Source organism: Cannabis sativa, chromosome 7 (assembly GCF_029168945.1).
Source record: "Cannabis sativa cultivar Pink pepper isolate KNU-18-1 chromosome 7, ASM2916894v1, whole genome shotgun sequence".
NCBI lineage: Eukaryota > Viridiplantae > Streptophyta > Magnoliopsida > Rosales > Cannabaceae > Cannabis > Cannabis sativa.
Genome location: NC_083607.1, coordinates 6728214 through 6750597, shown reverse-complemented (window position 1 = coordinate 6750597; position 22384 = coordinate 6728214). Strand labels below are relative to the sequence as shown.

Below are 22384 nucleotides of genomic sequence, written 5' to 3'. Positions count from 1 at the left end.
CGGTTGGAGAAGATATATGTGGGATGGTGCAAGATTTTTTCCGAAGTGGGAGATTTGTGGGAAAACTTAGCCACACCTTCTTATGTCTCATACCAAAAACTGACAACCCGTATTCCTTTGACCATTTCCGTCCAATAAGCCTTTGCAATTTTAGCTACAAGGTTATTGCGAGGATAATCACTGATAGACTGAAGCTGGTGTTGGACAAATTGGTCAGCCCCCTGCAGTCGGCTTTCTTGCCAGGGAGATGGATAGCGGAGTGTTATGATCTTGCGGCGGAAGCAATCCATACTCTCAACAAGATTCGAAGTAACCGGGGTTTCATGGCGGTCAAAACGGACATGCACAAAGCGTATGATAGAATTGAATGGAGTTTCCTGCAGCGTGTCCTCAAAGCAAACAGATTTAATGAGCAGTTCTGCAACTTAATCTCCCAGTGTGACGACGGTGACATTCTCGATCCTGCTAAACGGGGCTCCTCTGAAATCTTTCGCTCCCGGAAGGGGTCTACGACAGGGTGATCCTTTATCACCGTACCTTTTCATTCTTTGTAGTGAAGTTCTTTCCAAGTTAATGAACCGTGCAGAAGCTGGAAGACAGATTTCGGGGATTAAAGTTGGTAAGAGTTCTCAGCCCATAACTCACTTGTTCTATGCCGATGACGCAATTTTCTTCTGTAGAGCGACAGTGTCTGAAGCTCAATAGCTGGGAAAATGCATTGAGAAGTACAAGAGATGGTCAGGACAGAAAGTTAACAGGCGCAAAAGTAGTATGGTGTGTTCCCCGAGGGTGAAGACGACGAGAAAGCAAACATTCAAGGGTTGCTTAACATTAATATGCTGGATAAAAAAGAGAGATATTTGGGGAATCCTTTTTTCTACTCGGCTAGGAGAAGGGATGATTTCAAATATTTAAAAGACAAACTCTTGGCTCGGTTGGAAGGGTGGAAAGCCAAGCATTTGTCGATAGCAGGGAGGCAAACCCTTATTAACTCGGTGATGCAGAGTATCCCGGGTTATGCAATGTCAACCATGAAAATTCCGGTGTCCGTTTGTGCTGAAATGGATAACATTGTTGCTCGTTTTTGGTGGAAGGGATCAGCGTTTCAAGGGAATCGGTATTTAGCTCTGAAAAGCTGGGCGGACTACTGTCAACCTAAGAGGAATGGGGGTCTCGGTTTCAGAAGATTTAAAGACATGAACGTAGCGTTGTTGGCAAAGTTGGCATGGCAGATGCTTGATGGGGAGACAAGTACTAGACCATGGGTTCAAGTTCTTTATGCAAAGTACTGCTCTATTCAAGACTTCTGGTGTGTCCAAGAAAAACAATCGGATTCGAGAGTTTGGCGGGGCATTCTGAGTACCCGTGATTTGTGTGTGCAAAATGCTGGAATTCTGGTGGGAAATGGAAAAATTGACATCTGGTGTAGGCCGTGGGTTCCAGGGATCAATCCTGTGGAGGTTCGCAATGCCTTTTCCTATAATGTTACTCATGCCTTTTCGTCCGTGTCAGATTTTTTCATACCTGGGACACTAAGATGGAATGAGAGCCTCATTACTCGGTGTTTTTCGATGCAAGTTGATGAAGCTATATTACGCATCCGACCACTTGCTGGGAAGGAAGATACTCTGTTCTGGAGGGGCAACAGCCAAGGCAACTTCTCGGTCAAGAATGCCTATTGGAATGCGCAAAAGTATAGATTTCATGAAGAGAAAAGGGTTTGGAAATGTCTCTAGATGCTAAGGATTCATGCGAGGCAAAAGACATTGTTTTGGAGGATTTTGAGTGGCTGTCTGCCCATCAAAAGCCGTCTGGGGGGGTTTCTGAATACTGATACATGTTGCGCTTTGTGTGGTGATGATGTTGAATCAGATGTACACTTGTTTAGAGACTGCCATTTTGCTCGTGGCCTATGGTTCTCTTGCCCGTGGGGTCCTTGCAGCAGTGGACTTGGGAATTTAAACTTGGAGGATTGGTTCTTATGGTTGTTCGATACAAGGAACGAGTTGATGATATTATATGGAGCTTGCATCATTGAACACATTTGGAATTGCCGAAATGAAGTCATTTTCAGAGGAGCTAAAGCAAACATGGCTGCTTCAGTAAAAATTATACTCCAGCGGTTCAATGAGTTTCGATCGGAGCTCCTAGAGGCTGACGAACCTGTGAACACTCATTCAGATGCTCCTCGTTCCAATCTGGTGGATGGTTGCAGGTTTAGGGTGGATGCATCGATCCTCGATGGTCTGGCTGGGTTAGGTGATGTTCAAGTTGATGCAGAGCCCGATGAAGCAAGTGTGTTGCTGCACTTTACGGCAGTGGACAGTGTTCTCGAAGCAGAACTGCGCGCCATTCTCAGCGTCTTGACATGGGCAAGGGAAAAGGAACTCAATTCTGTTTTCATTGAATCTGATTCTCTCATAGCAGTAAAGGCTTTAAACTCTAATGTTCTGCCTTATGCTTGGGGTTCGTATCCGGTTTTTCATGAATGTTGTGCCCTGTTGCCTCTGTTTCAAAATTGAGTGTTTTCATTTATTCCTCGTTTGGATAACTCTGTAGCTGATGCTCTTGCGTGTTATGCTAGAGTGTCTCGTGTGAGTGCGAGTTGTGTGCTAAGGGATGTAGCCCCCTTTGTGGCTACTATGTGAGTTTGTTTTTCTTTCAATAAAAGACCTTAATTATCAAAAAAAAAAAAAAAAAAGATCGACAAATATATAGTTTCTGCAAAAATTTGAGCTACCATAGACTTGATAATTTTTTTAGTTTATTTGTATATTTATGCTATTTTTTTTTTGATGAATTACTCTTTTTAAAAATAAATATGTTTATATAAATATAAATATTAAAGTATGAATAAATCAGAACAATTCAAAATCAGAACAAATAAATATTAAAGTATTTTAATAAATTCATAAACAAAAAAATCAGAACAATTCAAAATCTCAAATTAACAAAATTAAAAATTTAGATTTATAATCTTTACAAATATGAAAAACTTAAATCAATCTATCTACCATTGTTGTTGTCGTTGCTTAGTTACTGAATTCTTAATAAAAACAACTAGAACTTATATAAAATTAATATTTACGTGGCTCGCCACGTAACTCTCATCTAGTATATATAATATGTGGATAGGCAATTGTGAAAAGTAAAAAAGTAAAAAATAAAAAATAAAAAACAGTACACATATATAGTATAGAAAAAAAAACAGTAAAAATGTAATATCTCCCTTACAACAGTAAAATTGAAATAAAATAGAAAAAAACAGTATGTGGTGTAAATTTCCCTAGATATATATATATACATCAAAATTTCTATTTATTTTCCCATATTTTTGTAAATATCCCATAAAAATATGAGAAAAATAAATTTTTTGATATATATATATGGCATGCAAACTAAATTGTATCAAATATGATATTTTTTTAAAGAATAATTAGCAATTTTTCCCCCTGAACTTTCGACAATATTGATTTTGGCCCTTAAAATATATAGCTTGTTAAGAATCCCCATTGAACTTTTACACATACAGAAATTTAGTCCTTCTGTTAGGTTCCGTCTCATTATTCCGTTTAAATGCTGACATGTCTTTTTAAATTAGCAACTTTGTCCCCTAAACTTTGACAACTATCAAATTGTACACCCTCAGAATAAAAATGAAAAAAATTCAACATTTTTTTTAGTAAATCTCAAAAAATTAACGTAGATCTTAAGAAAATGTTATTTTGAATGATTAAGAAATTTAAAAAATAAATTAAATTTTAAAACTAATTAAGCCATTTAAAAAATTATTTATTTTTTATTTAAAAATTCATTTAGATATTTAAAAAAATATTAAAATTTAATTTTTATAAAAATTAATTTTTACGGGAATAAACTTGACTATATTTTATTTTTCTCAAAAAATGTAAGTTTGTTTAAGTAAACATGACATTTTTTTAGTTTAATTTATAGTTTTTTTTTCAAATAATTTTATATTTTTATTGAATTTTTAATTATTTTTCTTTATTTATTAAGATATGAATTTATAAATATAAATGAGTTTTTATTCTTAAAAAAATCTTAGTTTATTTAAATAATTTATTAGATTGTCAATAATTTTTGTTTGATTTTTTAAGATACGTGTTTATAAATAAAATAAAGTTTAAAAATATTTATTAAGAATAATATAATTTTTTTAAGTAAAATTAATATTTTTGTCAGGTTTTTTAAATAATTTTTATTATTTTTTCAAATTAATAGAATATTATAATTTTTAAAATTAGTTTTTAAATAAAAGAGGCAAAATTTCATATTAATCAAAGTTTAGGGAGTAAAAATGCTAATTTTTAACGGTAAAGATAACAAAACCTAACAGAAGGGGCATAATTATGTAAATTTTATATTTTAGGGAGAATTTTTAACAAGCCGTATATTTTAAGGGGCAAAACTAAGTAGTGCCGAAAGTTCAGGAGGAAAATATGCTAATTATTCTTTTTTAAATATATATAAGATAAATCATCATAGACAAGAAGGAATATCATAAAAAACTTTAAAAAATTGTATATAAGTTTTACTCCTATATAATCAAAATCAGTTTCCTGATGAAGAAACTAATTTTTTGATGTATGATCTTTGGTGAGTTTTGCTCTGACCGATCGTCGCCGAATAGGTAAAAAGCTTAAAAACTCGTATTGAATTTTATTTCTATATAATCAAAACCAGTTTCCTAATAAAGAAACTAATTTCTTAATAAAAAACTAGTTTCTTGATAAATGATTTTTAGTAAGCAATTTATCTAAAGATTAAATATGAGTTTTGAAAATTAAATTTATATAGGAGAATTATCCCATATACTATTTTTTAAACTTTTTTTTTTTTCAAATTTACGATTTAGGTTTCTAAAGTGGTTGCAGCGCTAGTTGCAATAAGGGTTTTTGTACGATTTTTGGTTGCAATTTAGGTTGCAGCGCTAGTTGCAATAGCGGTTTCTATGTAGAATTCCGTAAAAATACAAAAAAAAAATATTATTTTAAAGTGAAAATAAAAAAGCCCCATTTATATATATAGCATGGCAAATATTATAAAATAGTTCAAAAATTAAAAAAAAAAATACTATAAAAAATAACCAAATTTAAAACTGTCATATTCAAGTAAAAAAACAAAAACAAAAAAACCTGTAAATTCTTCATTTGGTGAAGTTATCATTTAAAACACTTGAAGGGAGCTTGCTTATAAATAAGATAAGAGGAGTAACTCAAGTTAAAAGGCTTCCTTGTTAACAACATTGTAGAGTACACCAAATAATGGGCCAATAGGCCCAGCCCACAGAAAGAAAAGGATTGAATTCGAGCCTCACATTTTAGAATCCAAGGATGTCATATTGGAAAGTTTAGAATAATATACATCTTTTTTATCTAATTTACAATAATAACATTACTATATGAAAAAAAAAATTGAGAAAATAGAGTTGTAACAATAAATTCTATGAAAAAAATAATGTAATAGTATAAAAAAAAAATCAAGTTGTCAAAACTAAGTAAAAAAATCGTAATACAAAAATATATTAAAGAGTTTATATTGTTTTACTTATTGCAATTAGGTCAATATTTTGTTATTTATTTTGTTAATTTGTAGCTATTTTTTTGGTTGTTTTATAGTTATTTTTATATTTTTTTGTTAAGTTGTTCTAGGATTATTTTTGAGTTATTTTTTTATTTTACAGAAACACATGTATTTTTATAATTTTGAAACTTTAACATAATATTTTTATAAACTTGGTACAGTAAAAATGTAAAAATTTCTGTATCCCAATATTTTTGTAAACTTTCTCTTATTTTTTTTTAATATTTTTGTAAGTTCCTCCAATATAAATATATAGGGTATGATTGTGATAAACTTAAATTACACATTTTTTTTTTCAATACGATGTGTATATTTAAGGGATTATTTCACAAAAACATAAAAACAACAAACAATTACAAAAATATGGTTTCACAGAATTTTACATTTTTACGATTTTTTTGATTTTATTTACAAAAAATACGGTCTTTTTATGTTGTAATCTTGTTAATTTGTTGTTGATTTTTTGTTACATGTATGTTATTTTTTGTCGTTATTTTCATGTTACTTTTATGTAGTTTTCTTGTTGATTTTATGGTGTTTTCGTGTTATTTTTTGGAAAACAATAAAATGTAGAAAAACATTCTTTGAACGTAAAATTGTAAATATTTTACAAAAAATAATGCCTTATATCTCAATTATACAATTAATAATAATACATAACAGTCCATTTAATACTATCGATCTATAAATAAATTATTATTTTTTATATGAAATTTATAAAGAAAAACATATAAAAAATACTAGAAAATTTGCTTTTGTTTAGTTTAAAATATTCTCACAATTGCCACACAACCAAGTTATTGGGGTCAATCTTTTTTCTTCTTAGAATTGTGTTGGTGTTTTCTTTATTTTTTTCCTTAAATTAATATTTATTTACATCTTGACCCCCTCTCAAAAAGAATTCTCTTTTGCCCCTCACTATTACTTTCATTATATATATGTGTAGATCATCATTAGTTATGCATTATGTCACATATTTTATACAAATGATTATCATCATCAATATGTATATATAGGTAATAAATAATATATAATAAATAATATATAACATGTACAAAGTGGAAACAATCAATGTCACTATGATCTTATCTAAAACATATATTAATTGCATAGTGAAATTTTTTTAATATTTATAATTGTCATACATATAATTTTAATTAAAAAAAAATAATAGTAAAAGTATTTTATTTTACAATTTTATTATAATTGTATTCTTTTTTAGTTATTAAATGCCAAATAAGACAGTTAAGTGTCAGCTCAAAAATACATGATGATTTATTTTTTTAACTTATTTAATAAGTAATTTAATAATATGTCGTCATCATGTGTTTCTGAATTGATACTTAACAGTTAAAAAATATACAACTACAACAAAATTATAAGATAAAATATGCTACTTTTTTGTTAAAATCATATATATATATATATATAACAATTATAAATATTAAAAGATTTCACCACAAAATTCCTACATAGATGTATATTTGTAATGATACCGCCGAATACTTATGCTCATTTTAGATCATGTTATGATGAGGTAGTTGGCAAATAATTATATATGTATTATATATATAGCATTAATTAATATTTATGCTTTAATGTGTATTTGTATATGTAGTAGCATCATCATCTCTTTTCCATTTTCTACAAAGCCATTCCATAATTAATGTCAATGTTCTTTATTTGATCAATCTAAATGCAATTATTATAAAAGTAGCATATATGCTTTTTAGCAAAAATGATAATGATCATTCCAAAAATTAAAGGTTATAATTAAGATAACTACATTACCTTCAACAACAACAACTAAATAAATTATGTACTAAAGTCAACACATTCTCTCATTGAACAATGTGAAGAGCTTAACTACTATATTGGAAATTAAATACCCGTAAGTGAGAAGATAGAATACAATTTTCTTATGATTATTAGTCTTTAAAATTGTAAACTACAAAATTAAGCAAACAAACACCATTGAAAAAATAGGTTCCTTTGCCAATTAGCTAATCTTATTTCAAGACAAGTAACTATCACATTAATTATTCAATATTAATTGTTCTCAATCTCATTAAATGTTTTTCTTATATTCAATGAGAAATGTATAATTAATAAATTTATTCTTATTTATTTGTTTATTTTGTTTATTATTATTGTTATTATTATTATTTGAAAGGGTTCACTAAATGTATAATGATGTGTATAATTCAACTCCCTCATTTTTCCACAATAATTTCTTGTACGTAATCTGTATAAGTATAGGCCGACCCATACATATTTATTTTTATATGCAATATCTATATTAAATTAAGGAAGTTTCATATAAACAAAAATGTAACAAATTTAATAGTTTTATAGTTTTTTTTTTAAAGAGAAATGATTTTTTTTTTTAATCAAATCTGACAATAATTCGTTACATAATAATATATCATTTAAGATAAACAAACTGTGTTGTTTACAAAAATAAAAATAAAAATTCTAATAAACCTTCAAATAAAATATATACAACTATAATCGTCAACATTAAAGTATCAAAGAATCACAAAAAATACTAGATCTCTAATTCAAATGAACATTTGACAAATCACACTCATCAATGATTATTAGCCAAAGATCTTCTAATAAAAAGTGCCCGCGTAATAACAACCCTAGGTATTATTCTAGAATAAAAGGAAATAGTGAAACGACCAACCATAGCGATCGATAACAATCGTAACAAACAATCGCACCATAAACTATGAGGCTAATAAAAATCTTAGAATCCCCCAAATTTGATCATGGACAATGATAGTCATGCTACTAACAAAATATGATTTGAACCAATTGAAATTAATAAAACCCTACTACTATAACAATAGCAATGTGGTGTAGCAATACCATTATTGAAAATAAAAATAAACAACACACTAAGAGGACTAACAGCAGTGAAGAGCTAATCCAAAACCAATGGACAACTCAAATTTCCAAGACACACCTCTAAAGAAAGAACACTCAGGAAGAAGGATAGCAACAACTCTAGTGAAATCGAAAATAGTGTGGGAATCAATAAGACTCGATGCCAAAGCCATGTCATAAGGCCAAGAAACAGCCAACGAGCCTAGTCAGGCAAAAAAAATCAAGTAGTGGATAAGAAATTCTAGAGAGAAACCCTAGAAAGAATATAGTGATATTGCATATAATTATATTATATTTTTTAGAGTTCTTTATGGTACTGAATTAGGTACAAAGCGGAAGATCTTGTTTCCATAGCGTCGAGGATCACCACATACACTAAATTTGAAATATAAATTACATGAAAGAAATAAATACCACTCGATGACAATCTGGGTATCCTCAAAATTTCTTGTAATTTGGATTTGATAAATCACACACCAAATCAATCCACCACACACAAAGAGTAGTGTGATCTACTAAGATAAAGTGTATAATTTGTTCTTGTTGAATTCCCAACACATGAGCAAGAATTGTTCTTGAGAGAAAAATAAATTTCTTTATCTCTAATTTTATTCAAATTTAATTTAGAAATAAATATTCCGATTTCTCAAAGGGAAATTTGATTTTCTATACTTAAATATACCTAATATTTTATCCCTAAACTCATACATATCACCATTGAAAATATATGACTACTTTATCGAAAACCCAAAAATACCCCTCTCATAACTCAACCCCATTTTTTCCCAACCCACACATGCATCGGACCCCCCCATTGGGCCTCATCGGACCCCCTCATCGGACCGGTCGGACCCAACCAAATTTTCCCAACTTGCAAGCATCGGACCCCCCCCCCCCCCCCCCACATTGGACCCCATCGGACCCCCCCCATCGGACCCCCCCATCGAACCCGTCGGGCCCAACCCAATATTTTTTCCCAACTCGCAAGCATCAGACCCCCCATTGGGGTGCCCATCGGACCCCATCGGGCCATCGTCTTCCCCAAACTGCAATTTTTCCAAATCCCAGATCTGAACCTAAAATCGAACCTAAATTTAACAAAGCTCACGGTGCACACATAAACACATACATTATACATTATAACCCTAAAATCAATACCTATCAATACTCCAAAACATATATCACAAAAAAAAAAATGACAAAAAAAAGGGGGCCGGCGGTGGGAGATCGGTTTTGGTTTGGGAGGGGGCCGGCATTGTGGACAGTGGTGAGGGGCTGGCGTTGTGGACGGTGGTGAGGGGCCGGCGTTGTGGACAGTGGTGAGGGGGGGTTTGGGTTGTGGACGGTGGTGAGGGGGGTTTGGGTTGTGGTTCGGTTTGGGTTGTAGAAGAGCAGAGAGAGAGAGAGAGAGATGGGGTTGAGTTATGAGAGGGGTATTTTTGGGTTTTAGATAAAGTAGTCATATATTTTCAATGGTGATATGTATGAGTTTAGGGATAAAATATTAGGTATATTTAAGTATAAAAAATCAAATTTTCCTTCTTAAATCAGACATATATTTATAGTAGTAAATATTTAATTAATTAAATCATATTTAATTATTCAAATAAAATATCCACAATCGAATCGGTTATTGATATTTCTGAGGAGGAATCTCTCAACTACTTGAGAGAATATCTCAACTAACTTGGAGAGAATATCTCAACTACTTTGAAAGAATATCTCAACCAACTAAAAATATATTTAACTATTTTTTAAATTCAAATATTTATCTTTTTTTTTTTTAAAAAAAAAGAATTAATTAATTAATTAACTAAAAAGACAAAATCAAGGGATAACTCTACAATAGGGTAGGCGCCTATCATGTCTTAATTAAGACAAGAATAGTGTCTTTTTTAGACAACTTTGGTCTTAAATCTAAATTTAAATTTAAACAGTTATTTATTACAAAGATAAATAATTACTATTTTTTCAATTCAAAATAGATTTTTTCGAATAATATTATACAACTCTTTAGACCTACCCTTGATAGTGTTTCAAGATGGCGATTAGAAGACTATGGACCTATAATTCTAAGCTCCAATAAACTAAATTATTTATTGAGTTTCATAAAACCAAAAAATCCTATTTATTAATTCTATAATTACTCCACTATAAATATAGAATTAAACTCTTAGTAATTATATAATTATATTTACCGAGTTTTACTGCAGTGTCAATTGATATAATCAATTCCAGTGATTAGTCATCCTTGTGTTGGTTCGTAATTAATTTTGGTTAAATTACCGTTTTACGATTCTAATTACTTCTTTATCTTATACTACCATTAAATCACTAGTGGAAGTATAATTTAGATTCAATCTAAATTTGTGTGTAACTTTCCAGTTTCAAAATTAACACATAAAGGGAACCAACATTCAATCTGTTAGGAAAGTCAGGATTCTATAATTTTAGATTATGTTCCTAGCCATATATCAACATTATTAGATTCCTTAAACAGAAGTTCTAAAAATTATCTTCTCTGAGAAACTTTAACGAGTGAATCAAAGAAACTAGTAACATGAACATGAGTTCATGATTACTCAGAAGTAGGCCAATCTACTATTGATCATCTTTATGATATGAATTTGGTCTTTATAGTAAACAATAAGTTTGATAAAGATAGCTTTATTCATATCAGTCCTTGTCATATATAATCTCTATTACGTACAACACATCCACTTAAATGTCATACTACATCAATAATCTGAATCGAGATTACTTGCACTGAATAACGGCATTAGTGAATCACACTAACAACTATTGATTAAAGATTCTTAAACTTTAATATGTTACTGACTATTTTATTCATGACTAAGTGATCTTATTCTCTATACAATACAAGTCACAACCTCATGTATGAATAATAAATTTTTTAATATTTATATATAAATTATTCAATATTAAATATTAATAATTTAACATTCACGCATATATCAAAATGATCAACTCTTATTAATAATCAGAAATGTCTTTACAGACTTTTCAGGACATACCCTAACACTTTATTTCTTTTTGGCATTCTAGGTATATGATTAATTATGATAGCTTAATAATTTTATAGGGGAGATTTTCAAAAATACCCTTCTTTTATGTTTTATTTATAATTTTTCGGCCAAATTTTTTTATTTACAAAAATACACTTGTAAAGTTTTAAAATTGTAAAAATACACTTTGCTCAATAAAATGTAAACGATAACGAGAAATACCTCTCAACAACTATAAATAAACTATAAAATAACAAAAAAAAAACGGCTTATTATTTTTACTATAGAGGTATTTTTGTAAATAAAAAAATTCAAAGAGTAAAAATGAAAAAAAAAATCGTGTTGACATATTTTTGTAATTTTTTTTTTAATTTTTGGTCTATTATATAAATTTTTCTACTTTTTATAACAGAATCTGACAAAAAAAAAAAAATCATATTTGCATAATATTTATATTGTATACAGTTTAAAAATCATATCCTCATATACATATATATACTCATATATATAAGGGATATTGGCGGCTAAACCACCTGAATTTTACGGTTTGTAACAGTTAACCACAAAAATTGAAATTTTAGCGACATAACTACCTAAACCCTTGTTCCGTTTTGCTCTGCACACCTCTGTCCAAAAATCACAGTTAAGTGCCACGGTGGAATGTCCACGTGGCAAGTTTTTAGTGGTCCACGTAATATTAATTTTAAAAAAAAATTATAAATATTAAAAAAAATTAAAAAATTAGAAAAAAAAATTAAAAATATTTTTTTTACTTTTTTTTTCTTTTTTCCTTTTGTTTTTTTTTTAAAAATAATTTAAAAATTATAAAAATTAAAAAATTATAAAAAATAATTTAAAAATTATAAAAATAAAAAAATTATTTTCTTTTATTTTTTTATTTCCTTCTTCTTCTTCTTCTTCTTCTTCTTCTTCTTCTTCTTTTCTATTTCTCTCTCGAATTGTAAACCCTAGCTGCAATCTTTTCTTTCTATCTCCCCGTCACTCCCTTCCTCTCTTTGCTCTCTTGCTTGACGGCGTTGTAAGACCACAAACTGTTGTTGACGGTGTCGATGGTCCTAGGGATCTTGAAACCTTGTTCTTTGATTCCAAAAACCCAAGAACCTGACGGCCCCCTCTCTCCTCCTTGCAATCTTTCCCTCTCTCCTTCTCTTTCATTTTCCCGGTGCAATGATAACTATATAGCCGTCCATGATCATGGGTGGTCCAACAGGACCATGGGATCATGTTCCCTAGGTCCCAAAACTAAAAATCCTAATTTTTTGAGAGCGAGAGAGAAGAGCTTTAATGGGGGCCTAGGTCGCGTGAGAACGAGAGAGAGGAGAGGGTCTGAGAGCGAGAGAGAAGAGAGGAAGGGAGGCGGCTGCACTGTCCACTGGCCTTCAGCCTCCACCGAGAGGGAAAAACAAAGAAAGAGGGGGGAGGCGGCTGATGGAAGAGATGAGCAGCTAGGGTTTGTTTTTTTGGTTCAGTTAAGAAGAAGAAGGAAAGACAAAGGAGAAAGAAAAAAAAAAGAAAAAGGAAAATGAAAAAGAAAATAAAAAAATAAAAGAAAATATTTTTTTTTATAATTTTTAAATTATAATTTTTTTTTTAAAACAAAAAAAGAAAAACAAAAAAAAAAGTTAAAAAAAAATATTTTTTAATTTTTTTTTCTGATTTTTTAATTTTTTTAATATTTATAATTATTTTTTAAAAATTAATATACGTGGACCACTAAAAACTTGCCACGTGTACACGTGTGTACACGTGAACAGTCCACCGTGACACTTAACTGTGATTTTTGGACGGAGGTGTGCAAAGCAAAACGGAACCATTTAGGTAGTTATGCCGCCAAAATTTCGGTTTTTGTGGTTAACTGTTACAAACCGTAAAGTCCAAATGGTATATAATATATATAGAACTAATTATATTTTAATGTAAGTGGTTATAACTAAATATAAGTACATCAGAAAAATAAATAAATTAAAATACTAAAAAGTATCAAATTTAACAACAATCACTACCAAAAATGTTATCTTTAGTGATAACTTTTTTATCATAATATAAATTTTTTGTGACTAAATATAACTTTTATAGTCACAACAAAAATTACTTGTCATTTAATATTTAAATACATGTTGCTATTATTTTATTTTAGTCAGTGTTGTTGCTAAAAACACATTTAGTTACAATAAATTGTGATTTTTGTGATTAATAATATTTTTAGCCACAAACTTTTTAGTGATAACATAGGAATGATAATTTATATGTTTAGTTGCAATTTTTTTTTTTACTTTTAGTAACAAATTTTGTTGGGACTAAAAATACGATTTCTTGTAGTACACAATCTTGTATTATATCATAATAAAATTATTTTTGTGTAAATATAATATCTATTTTTGGAATAAAATTATTAATTCTACATAAATAAATTTATAAATTATATATTTTTTTAGTAAGATATAATTATTTTTTATATAAAAGTATACTTTTGTTAATGCGAGTCTTAGAACATGTATACCAATTATAATTTAGAGGTTATTTTTATTTATAACTGGTCTAAGTTGGGACTAAATTTTTTTTATAATAGATTAGAGGTTATTCTTGAGTAGAGTATTATTAAATAAATGTTTCACTGTCATGGGCGGCTAATAACCTGTGCAACCTGGGCAGTTGCATAGGGCCCCAAAATAATAGGGGATTATTATTATTATTATTATTATTATTATTATTTTGAAAATATAAAAAGAATTAATATTGAGAATAGGAAAGGTTGTTATTGGTAGTTTTCCATAGCATAACGTTAATATTAGTGTTATGTACAATTATTATATAAATACATAATTAAAATTCCCATTTTTATCTCATTCTTCCTCTTTCTCTCATTCTTTTTTTTTTAAGAAAACCAGTATCATTCTCTTCCTTTCTCATATTTTTAAATCAATTTTAGTTTTTGGCTGCCATCAATTCTCATAAAAAAAAGCCAGGTATATATATATTATATATTATATAATATAAATGTTACATAAGGTTTATATATTGCTTATATATATTCTCTTTCTCTAATCTCTATAATATATATATATATATATTTATTTTTTAGATTGGAGCTTTCACTTGGTGGTTGGTTTGCTTTTTTTTTTTTCACTTGGTGATTGTGATATTGGACAATTGGCGATATTGAATTTATAATAGCAACAAATACCAGGTTCTTTTGTTCCTTTATTCACTTCTAATTTAATTATTACTCTCTTGATTGTTCTTTGAAATATTATATTAGTTCTTTTTTTTACTATGCCTCCCAATATTAGAAAACATGAGTCTGGGTATGAAAAACGTAAGAAAAAGAAAAAAATTGAGGAGTTAACTCAATCTCAAAAAGGAGCTCTTGATAAATTTATTATAAAAGAACCATTAGTTTCTTTAAAAAATCATAATTATGACATTGTTGATGTTGAAATTCTTGAAAATGTGGTTCCTAATGAAAATGTTAGTATTGAGAATCAAAATGAAAGTGTTGGTATGGAAAGTAGAGGTGATGTGTCTATTGAAAATGTTAATGTGGAAAATAATAGTGATGAGTCATTTAAAAATGATAATATGGAAAATCAAAATCATAATACTACAAATAGTGATGATGATCATTTGAATAATTCACTTAAAAATGAAGATGTTTTAGAGGATAATGATGATAACAATGCAGAGCAATCAAACCCATTTGAACATTTGCTTGATATATTTGATCCAAGAAATTGGGATGCTCTTGATTCAAAAATGATTGATTTATTAGTGTTGAAGGGTCCAAAAAGAGATTATTCTGTTATGAGTGGTTCTAAAACTAAATTTTCTAGACGATTCACTGCTAATTTGTATACTAGAGTTTTATCAAATGGAGAGAAGTGTGATCGAAATTGGCTTGTTTATTCAAAAGAGTTAGATAGAGTATTTTGTTTTTGTTGCAAAGTTTTTAAAAGTGGGATTGGTAGAGGCATGTTAACAAATGAAGGCTTTAGTGATTGGGCGCATATTGGTGAAAGACTTAAAGAGCATGAGATTAGCATGGAACATGTTAAATATATGACCACTTGGTATGAATTGCGTCTAAGCCTTAAAAAGAATCAAACGATTGATAAAACTACTCAAAGGCTAATTGAAAAAGAAAAAGTTCATTGGAAAAAAGTTTTACTAAGAATTATTTTAATAGTGAAATTTCTTGCTAAACATAACTTAGCCTTTCGTGGTTCTAATGAAAAATTGTATCAAAATAGTAATGGAAATTTTTTGGGCTTAATTGAAATGTTAGCAGAGTTTGACCCTGTTGTCCAAGAACATGTTAAACGCATCACAAATGATGATATTCACAATCATTATCTTGGACATAACATCCAAAATGAGTTAATACTTTTGCTTGCTTCTGCAATCAAAACTGAAATAATTAAAAAAGTTAAACAAGCAAAGTATTTTTCTGTGATACTTGATTGTACTCCTGATGTTAGTCATCAAGAGCAGATGATATTGAGATATGTGGATGTTTCTTCACATTCGGTTAACATTGAAGAATCTTTTTTAGGATTTTTAAATGTGAATGATACAACTGGTCAAGGACTTTTTGATGTTTTACAAAATGAGTTGAAAAAACTTAATCTTGACATATTTGATGTGCGAGGACAAGGCTATGATAATGGGTCAAATATGAAAGGAAAACATCAAGGTGTACAAAAAAAAAATTTAGACATAAATCCAAGAGCCTTTTATACTCCTTGTGGATGTCATAGTCTTAATTTGACATTATGTGACATGGCTGAATCATGTAGTAAAGCTAGAGATTTTTTTGGAGTTATCCAGCGCATATATACGATTTTTGCCAATTCTACTAAGAGATGACAAATTTTGAAAGATAATGTGAAAGGATTGACTCCAAAATCATTGTCATCCACTCGTTGGGAAAGTCGTGTAGATAGTGTTAAAGCTATAAGATTTCAAATATCAGACTTTAGAGAAGCTTTACTTGAAGTGTCAGAAAAAGATGAACTTGATTCTAAAATAAGAAGTGAAGCAAAATCCTTAGCAACAAATGAGCTTGGAGATTTTGAGTTTTTAATAGCAATTATTATTTGGTTTGAAATATTATCTGCTATTAATTTAGTTAGCAAGCTTTTACAATCAAAAGATATGCTTATTGATGTTGCTATGGAAAAAATAAAACGGTTAATTTATTTTTTTGAAAAATATAGAGAAACAGGTTTTTATGATGCCTTGAATAGTGCTAAGGAAATTGCTATTGATATGAATATTGATCCAATTTTTCCTCAAAGACGTACAATTAGAAGAAAAAGACAATTTGATGAGAATTTGAATACCTCGTCTATTGAGTTATCAGGAGAAGAATTTTTTAGAATTAATTATTTTTTTTACCTTGTTGATCAAGCCATTGTTTCTCTTACTAAGCGATTTGAACAATATGAAGAATATGAAAATATTTTTGGTTTTTTGTTTACTTCTGATAAGCTCCAATCATTAGACAATACATGTTTGAAGTCTTGTTGTAGTCATTTTGAAAAGGCATTGAAACATAATGAACAATATGATATTGATGGAAATGAATTATATGTGGAGTTAAAGTTATTAAGAGAAATCTTGCCTAGGGAAAAAATGAGAGCTATTGATATATTGAAATTTTTCAAAGGCGTAGATTGTTTTCCTAATACAATTATTGCGTACAGAATTTTACTGATTATTCCTGTGACAGTTGCTTCTGCAGAAAGAAGTTTTTCGAAATTGAAGTTGTTGAAGTCCTTCCTGCGGTCTACCATGTTACAAGAAAGACTTAATGGATTAGCATTGATCGCGATTGAAAATGATGTTTTAGAAACTGTAAAATATGAAGAGATGGTTGATCAATTCGCTTCAAAAAGTGTGCGAAGAATGACCTTTTTTAAATAGAAGGTTGATACTTACTTAAAGTTGTAATGAAATAAATAACAATTATTATAATAAAATAATTTTTTTTTATTAGGGGCCTAAAATTTAAGATTGGAACAGGACCTCCAAAATGTTTAAGACGGCCCTGTTCACTGTATGTATATATATATATAAATATGTATATATATTTTGGGTGTTTCTACAATAGACACCCCTAAAAGGAATGTATAGATGCACTTTTTATCTACTTTGATATCTAAGAATTTTTTTTTTTCATATATAGTCGTGTACGTTGTAGTTATTTAAAACATTTTATTAAATTTTAATAATTTTAGAATAATTTACAATATAGAAAATAATATTCAAACAATCTATTCCGGCCACATGCATAGAAAATAAATAGTCACGCGTAACAGACTATTCGAACTTTGTTTTTAATGTGTTAATTTTTTTTAAAATTTTATAAAATTTCTTAAATCACTACAACATACATGATCATAAAAAAATAGACAAAAAAATTCTTCCAATACCGAAACAAATAGAGTACATCAGTATATTCTTAAATTTAAGGTAGGAGTGTTCATCTAATCCAATCCGCACTATTTTGCTCATAGTGCATGTGCGGATTTTATTTTTTGGATCTAATCCAATCTGCACAATAGCTCAAATCCAATCCAATTCAATCCGCAAAAGTGTGGATTGGATCGATTATTTTAGATTGGTTACTTTTTAATATTAAATTATTTAATATTTATGAAAAAAAATATTTTCTTCACATAACCAGCAACAAAATAAAATAAATTATTATTATTTTATGTCTTCAACAACAAATTAAAATAAATAAAATAACAAATAACAATTCAAAGAAAGAAAAAAATTGTATGTATAAAAAATGTTTAATTTTGTTTTACATTGTATTAAAAAAAATTATATAAAAGAATGGAATATACATGTGATCTATTAAGTTTTGAAATATAATTGTATTATATGTATTAAACTTTTAAATTACTATTTTTATTATATTAAAATATTATTTGCATATATAATTTTTAATTTTTTTTTATAAATATGTGTGGATTGGATTGGATTGGATAAGTTATTTTTACATGTCAATCAATATCCAATCCGCATAAGTGCGGATTTTGAATTTTTTAATCCAATCTAATCCGCACTTTGCGGATTGGATTGGATTGGATCGTACGGATTGAATTGTATCTAGGCATGGCAAAAAGATCCATTCATTCGGGTCGGATCAGTAATCCGATCCGACGGATCATTACTGATCCGAAACATTCGGATAGTTATTGGATCTTGGATCAGATCCGACCCGCCCCGCTTAATTTTTTTACGGATCGGATCTGACCCGATCCGTTTTAAATATATATTTTTAATTTTTTCTTTTACTTTTTAATATATTTTTTTTTTTAAAAAAAAAATGATTTGCTAAAGCACAAGGAGATATTCATCACATTAAACATTCATGGAAGTCCGTACACGAGTTGCATATACAGACCACAGTGACTAGAAAGTGGTACCATAAAATACTTACAATACATTTATTTTAAAAAAAAATGGAACTTTGTGTGTTAGTTTCAAAGTGAAAAAACAAACATGAAACATGAAAACAACAACATAACAGTAGAAATTAATTGCAATAAACAGAATTGGAAAAGAACCACCGAAAATTGTTCCGCACTCTGCTTAAATCCAGTATAAGTAGTACCTTGTATACCCAATGGTTATTATAAAATAGATTTTATTTCCCTTAGTATAAAGAAATAGTTTCAATAGAGGACTCTATCCGAGATAATGTATTTTGCAAATATATTTCAATATCTGTTAGACCTTATGTTTAGGAGAGTGTGGGAGGGTATAGTAAATAAAAGGTTGTGTTTGAGTCATTGTGCATTGGCTATTGAGGGTAGTTATTGAATGTGGAAATATGATCGTGTATATATAGGGGAGTAAATGAGAGAGAGGTTATGCGAGAATTGAGGTTATACATGATCACATTTTTATGTGATAAGAATTTGATATTTTTTTTTATTGATTTTGACAAATAAAATAAAAATATATAAGAAAAAAATGATCCATTATTAGTTCTTAAACAAATAAATTTTGGAAAAAATAATTATAAATTTAGATATAAAATAATTTTTTTTTTTTTAAAAAAAAAAAGTTGGGTCGAATCTGATCCGATCCGAGTATCTGATCTAGCGGGACGGGACGGGACAGATCCGTACATGATCTGGATCAGGTCGGATCACAGTCGGATTAGATCCGACCCGCTCCATTGACATTCTTAATTGTATCGACTATTTTATAAACACTGTTAATTTAAGGGTTGAGTAGAATTTTCCAATTTATTGATATAATGAGGATATATATGACAAGTGACAATAAGGCCATTTTTGTTGTAGAACTAGGGTCAATGGAACGAAACCAAACAGTAACAAACTATGTAAATATAATATGTACATATTTGTATAATAAATATTTAAAGATAAACATGATAAAAGTATAAAAAAGAGATTTTGACCAAAGAGTGCACTCCAAGTATGGGGAACTGTGTGTGAGGGCTTTTTAATTACTAGTAGGTAGTCAAAAAGAACCATCCTAACAGAATCTTAAAACACACACCAATTTATTCTATGCAAATGTAGACTATACATATATACAACAAACCTATATATACATAATTTTAATTAGTTAAGGCATCATTTTAAACTAGATTATAGTAATTATATTTGATATTTTGTTTGTTTCTGGAAATCTAAATAATTTACAGTGGTAAAATTACATTCAATTATACTAACTATATATATATATATAAAAATTTGTTGAAAAGAAAATTTATTTTGAATATATATGGCAAATTATATTCAGAATTTTTCATAAGTATATGAGATGTTACATCAAAACTACAAAATACAACATCAAAATTGAATAAAATGGTATAAATTAGAAAACACCATGAGATATATAAAAGCTAAGAATCCCCATCTGTTATTTTCATTGCGTAAACAAAAAATAAAAAGGGAAAAAGTTGGAATTTCCTAATATTCACGCCAAGCCCACATTAAGGCCCCCTCTCTTAATATATTCAGACAGATTCTCTTTCTTTTTCTCCCTGATCTAAAACCATAAGGGCCCATTATTAATTCAAGACTTTTGATTCTAAAAGCTACAATAATATACATATATATATATAGATATAGAGAGAGAGTGAGAGATGAGATCCATATATATATATATATATATATACAATATATAATCAAGTGTGTAGGACCTAGACGACAACATAAAAAGTGATGCCCTGATGAGAAGGGTATCAAATATTTCTCTACTCTTCTTCATATGGCTCCACATACACCACCACACTATACTCCTCTCTTTTCCTTTTGACCCAATTTGTTTTCCTAATAATTAATCTCTCCTAATGTATGTCTTCTTTTACCAATTCAATTTTCTTATTATCTTTTCATCTGCCTAAACTGTTTCAGATAAGCACAAAATTAAATCGTATATATAATATATCAATACGATTATGACTATGAGCCAAAATTAAAGTTGATACAAGAGTGAAATGAAATTATTATAGATAATAATTATGCTCCAATCTAATTGTAATATAGTAAAGTACGCCACGTGCATTACATATGCATGGCTCATGCACGTATACAAATTTTGGTAATCCTTAATTTGATTGCGTGACCCAAATATTACCTTTGCTAGCTATATAGCTATCACCTATATTAACCTGTATACAAATAAATAAATATATATATATATATTCAGTCAAACAAGCCTATACTTTCCACAAAACGCCCAAGGACTACCTATATATGTGCACCATATATCATTTCCCATTCTCTCTCCAAACAAAAACTCCAATACCCTCTCTCTCTCTCTCTCTACTTTTCCTAGATCTTTAATTATTTCCTTATTACAATATATTAATTAAACCATCATAATTAATACACATACACATATATATATATTGACCCTATATATTTCCAAACTGTCTTCACTTATTTATATTCACACAATTTCCTTCTCTCTCATTACAAACATTTGTCTCACAAGTCATCAATTAAGTCTCATCATCATCAGAAAAATATGTCAAGAAAAGATAGAAGGGTGAATTTCAGTCCAGAAGAACTGAACTCTATGCCAATGAGTGATTTTCTCAAACGAAGTGTCTCATACCGAGCATCATCATCATCATCGCCGGGAAGATCAAGCCGGAGAAGGGTTTCGGCCTCGGCTGGCGGGATTTGGAGTAGTTTTAGGCTGCAGCCAAACAAGGATTATAATTCCAAACAATATTACTCTCCAATGAGTTCATTCCTGCGTAACCTTAGGGCTAAGGTTGCTAAAGCAATTCGTTTAGTGTCCAATAAGAGAAGGTCTTCAGGTAAAGTATCAGCATCATCGTCATCATCTTTATCATCATCTAATAATCTAACAAGATGTCGTTCTGTATCTGATCCTATGGATTCTCATAGAGTTGAGGCATTAGAAGATTGCATTGAGTTCTTGAATTCCTCTGCTTCTTTGAAGAGATCCAATTCTGTTTCTTCAAATTATTAGTTGTTATTATTACTTTTGTGTTTATCATCTTAATTAGACTTAGTGTATATGACATTAAAAAAGAAAAAAAGTTTTTTTTTTTTTTTACTCATATTTTTCTTCTTCTTTTAGATGATTGAAATTGAAAATACATCTGGGGTGCAAATTAAATTGCTTTTTCTGTTTGTTCATTTTTATTTCTCACAAAAAAAAAAAAAAAAAAAAGACTTCGTTTGGCACATATATAAAGATGTTTGATGAGTGTGTATATATTTCTCCACAATTAAATGATGGCTTATTTGTCCAAAAATGCAAGTGTTGTTATGATTCCTTAATTTGGTGTAACTAATTTAGTTAAAGTGTTCACC

The 22384-nt window shown here is 29.2% G+C and overlaps 2 protein-coding genes and 1 pseudogene across 2 annotated transcripts; all 3 read left to right on the top strand.

The window, feature by feature from the left end:
• The first annotated feature begins 1736 nt into the window (after positions 1 to 1736).
• Positions 1737 to 2648, top strand: LOC115696323 (uncharacterized). The gene is made up of 2 exons (XM_030623228.1): positions 1737 to 2466; positions 2560 to 2648. The coding sequence occupies exons 1-2, from the start codon at positions 1737 to 1739 to the stop codon at positions 2646 to 2648; spliced, it is 819 nt and encodes a 272-aa protein (XP_030479088.1).
• An 11338-nt stretch (positions 2649 to 13986) lies between these two features.
• On the top strand, positions 13987 to 17534 carry LOC115696322 (uncharacterized; annotated as a pseudogene).
• A 3675-nt stretch (positions 17535 to 21209) lies between these two features.
• Positions 21210 to 22165, top strand: LOC115697863 (uncharacterized). Its single transcript, XM_030625021.2, has one exon. It carries the CDS (start codon positions 21564 to 21566, stop codon positions 22035 to 22037), a length of 474 nt encoding a protein of 157 aa, XP_030480881.1. The 5' UTR covers positions 21210 to 21563; the 3' UTR covers positions 22038 to 22165.
• The last annotated feature ends 219 nt before the right edge of the window (positions 22166 to 22384 follow it).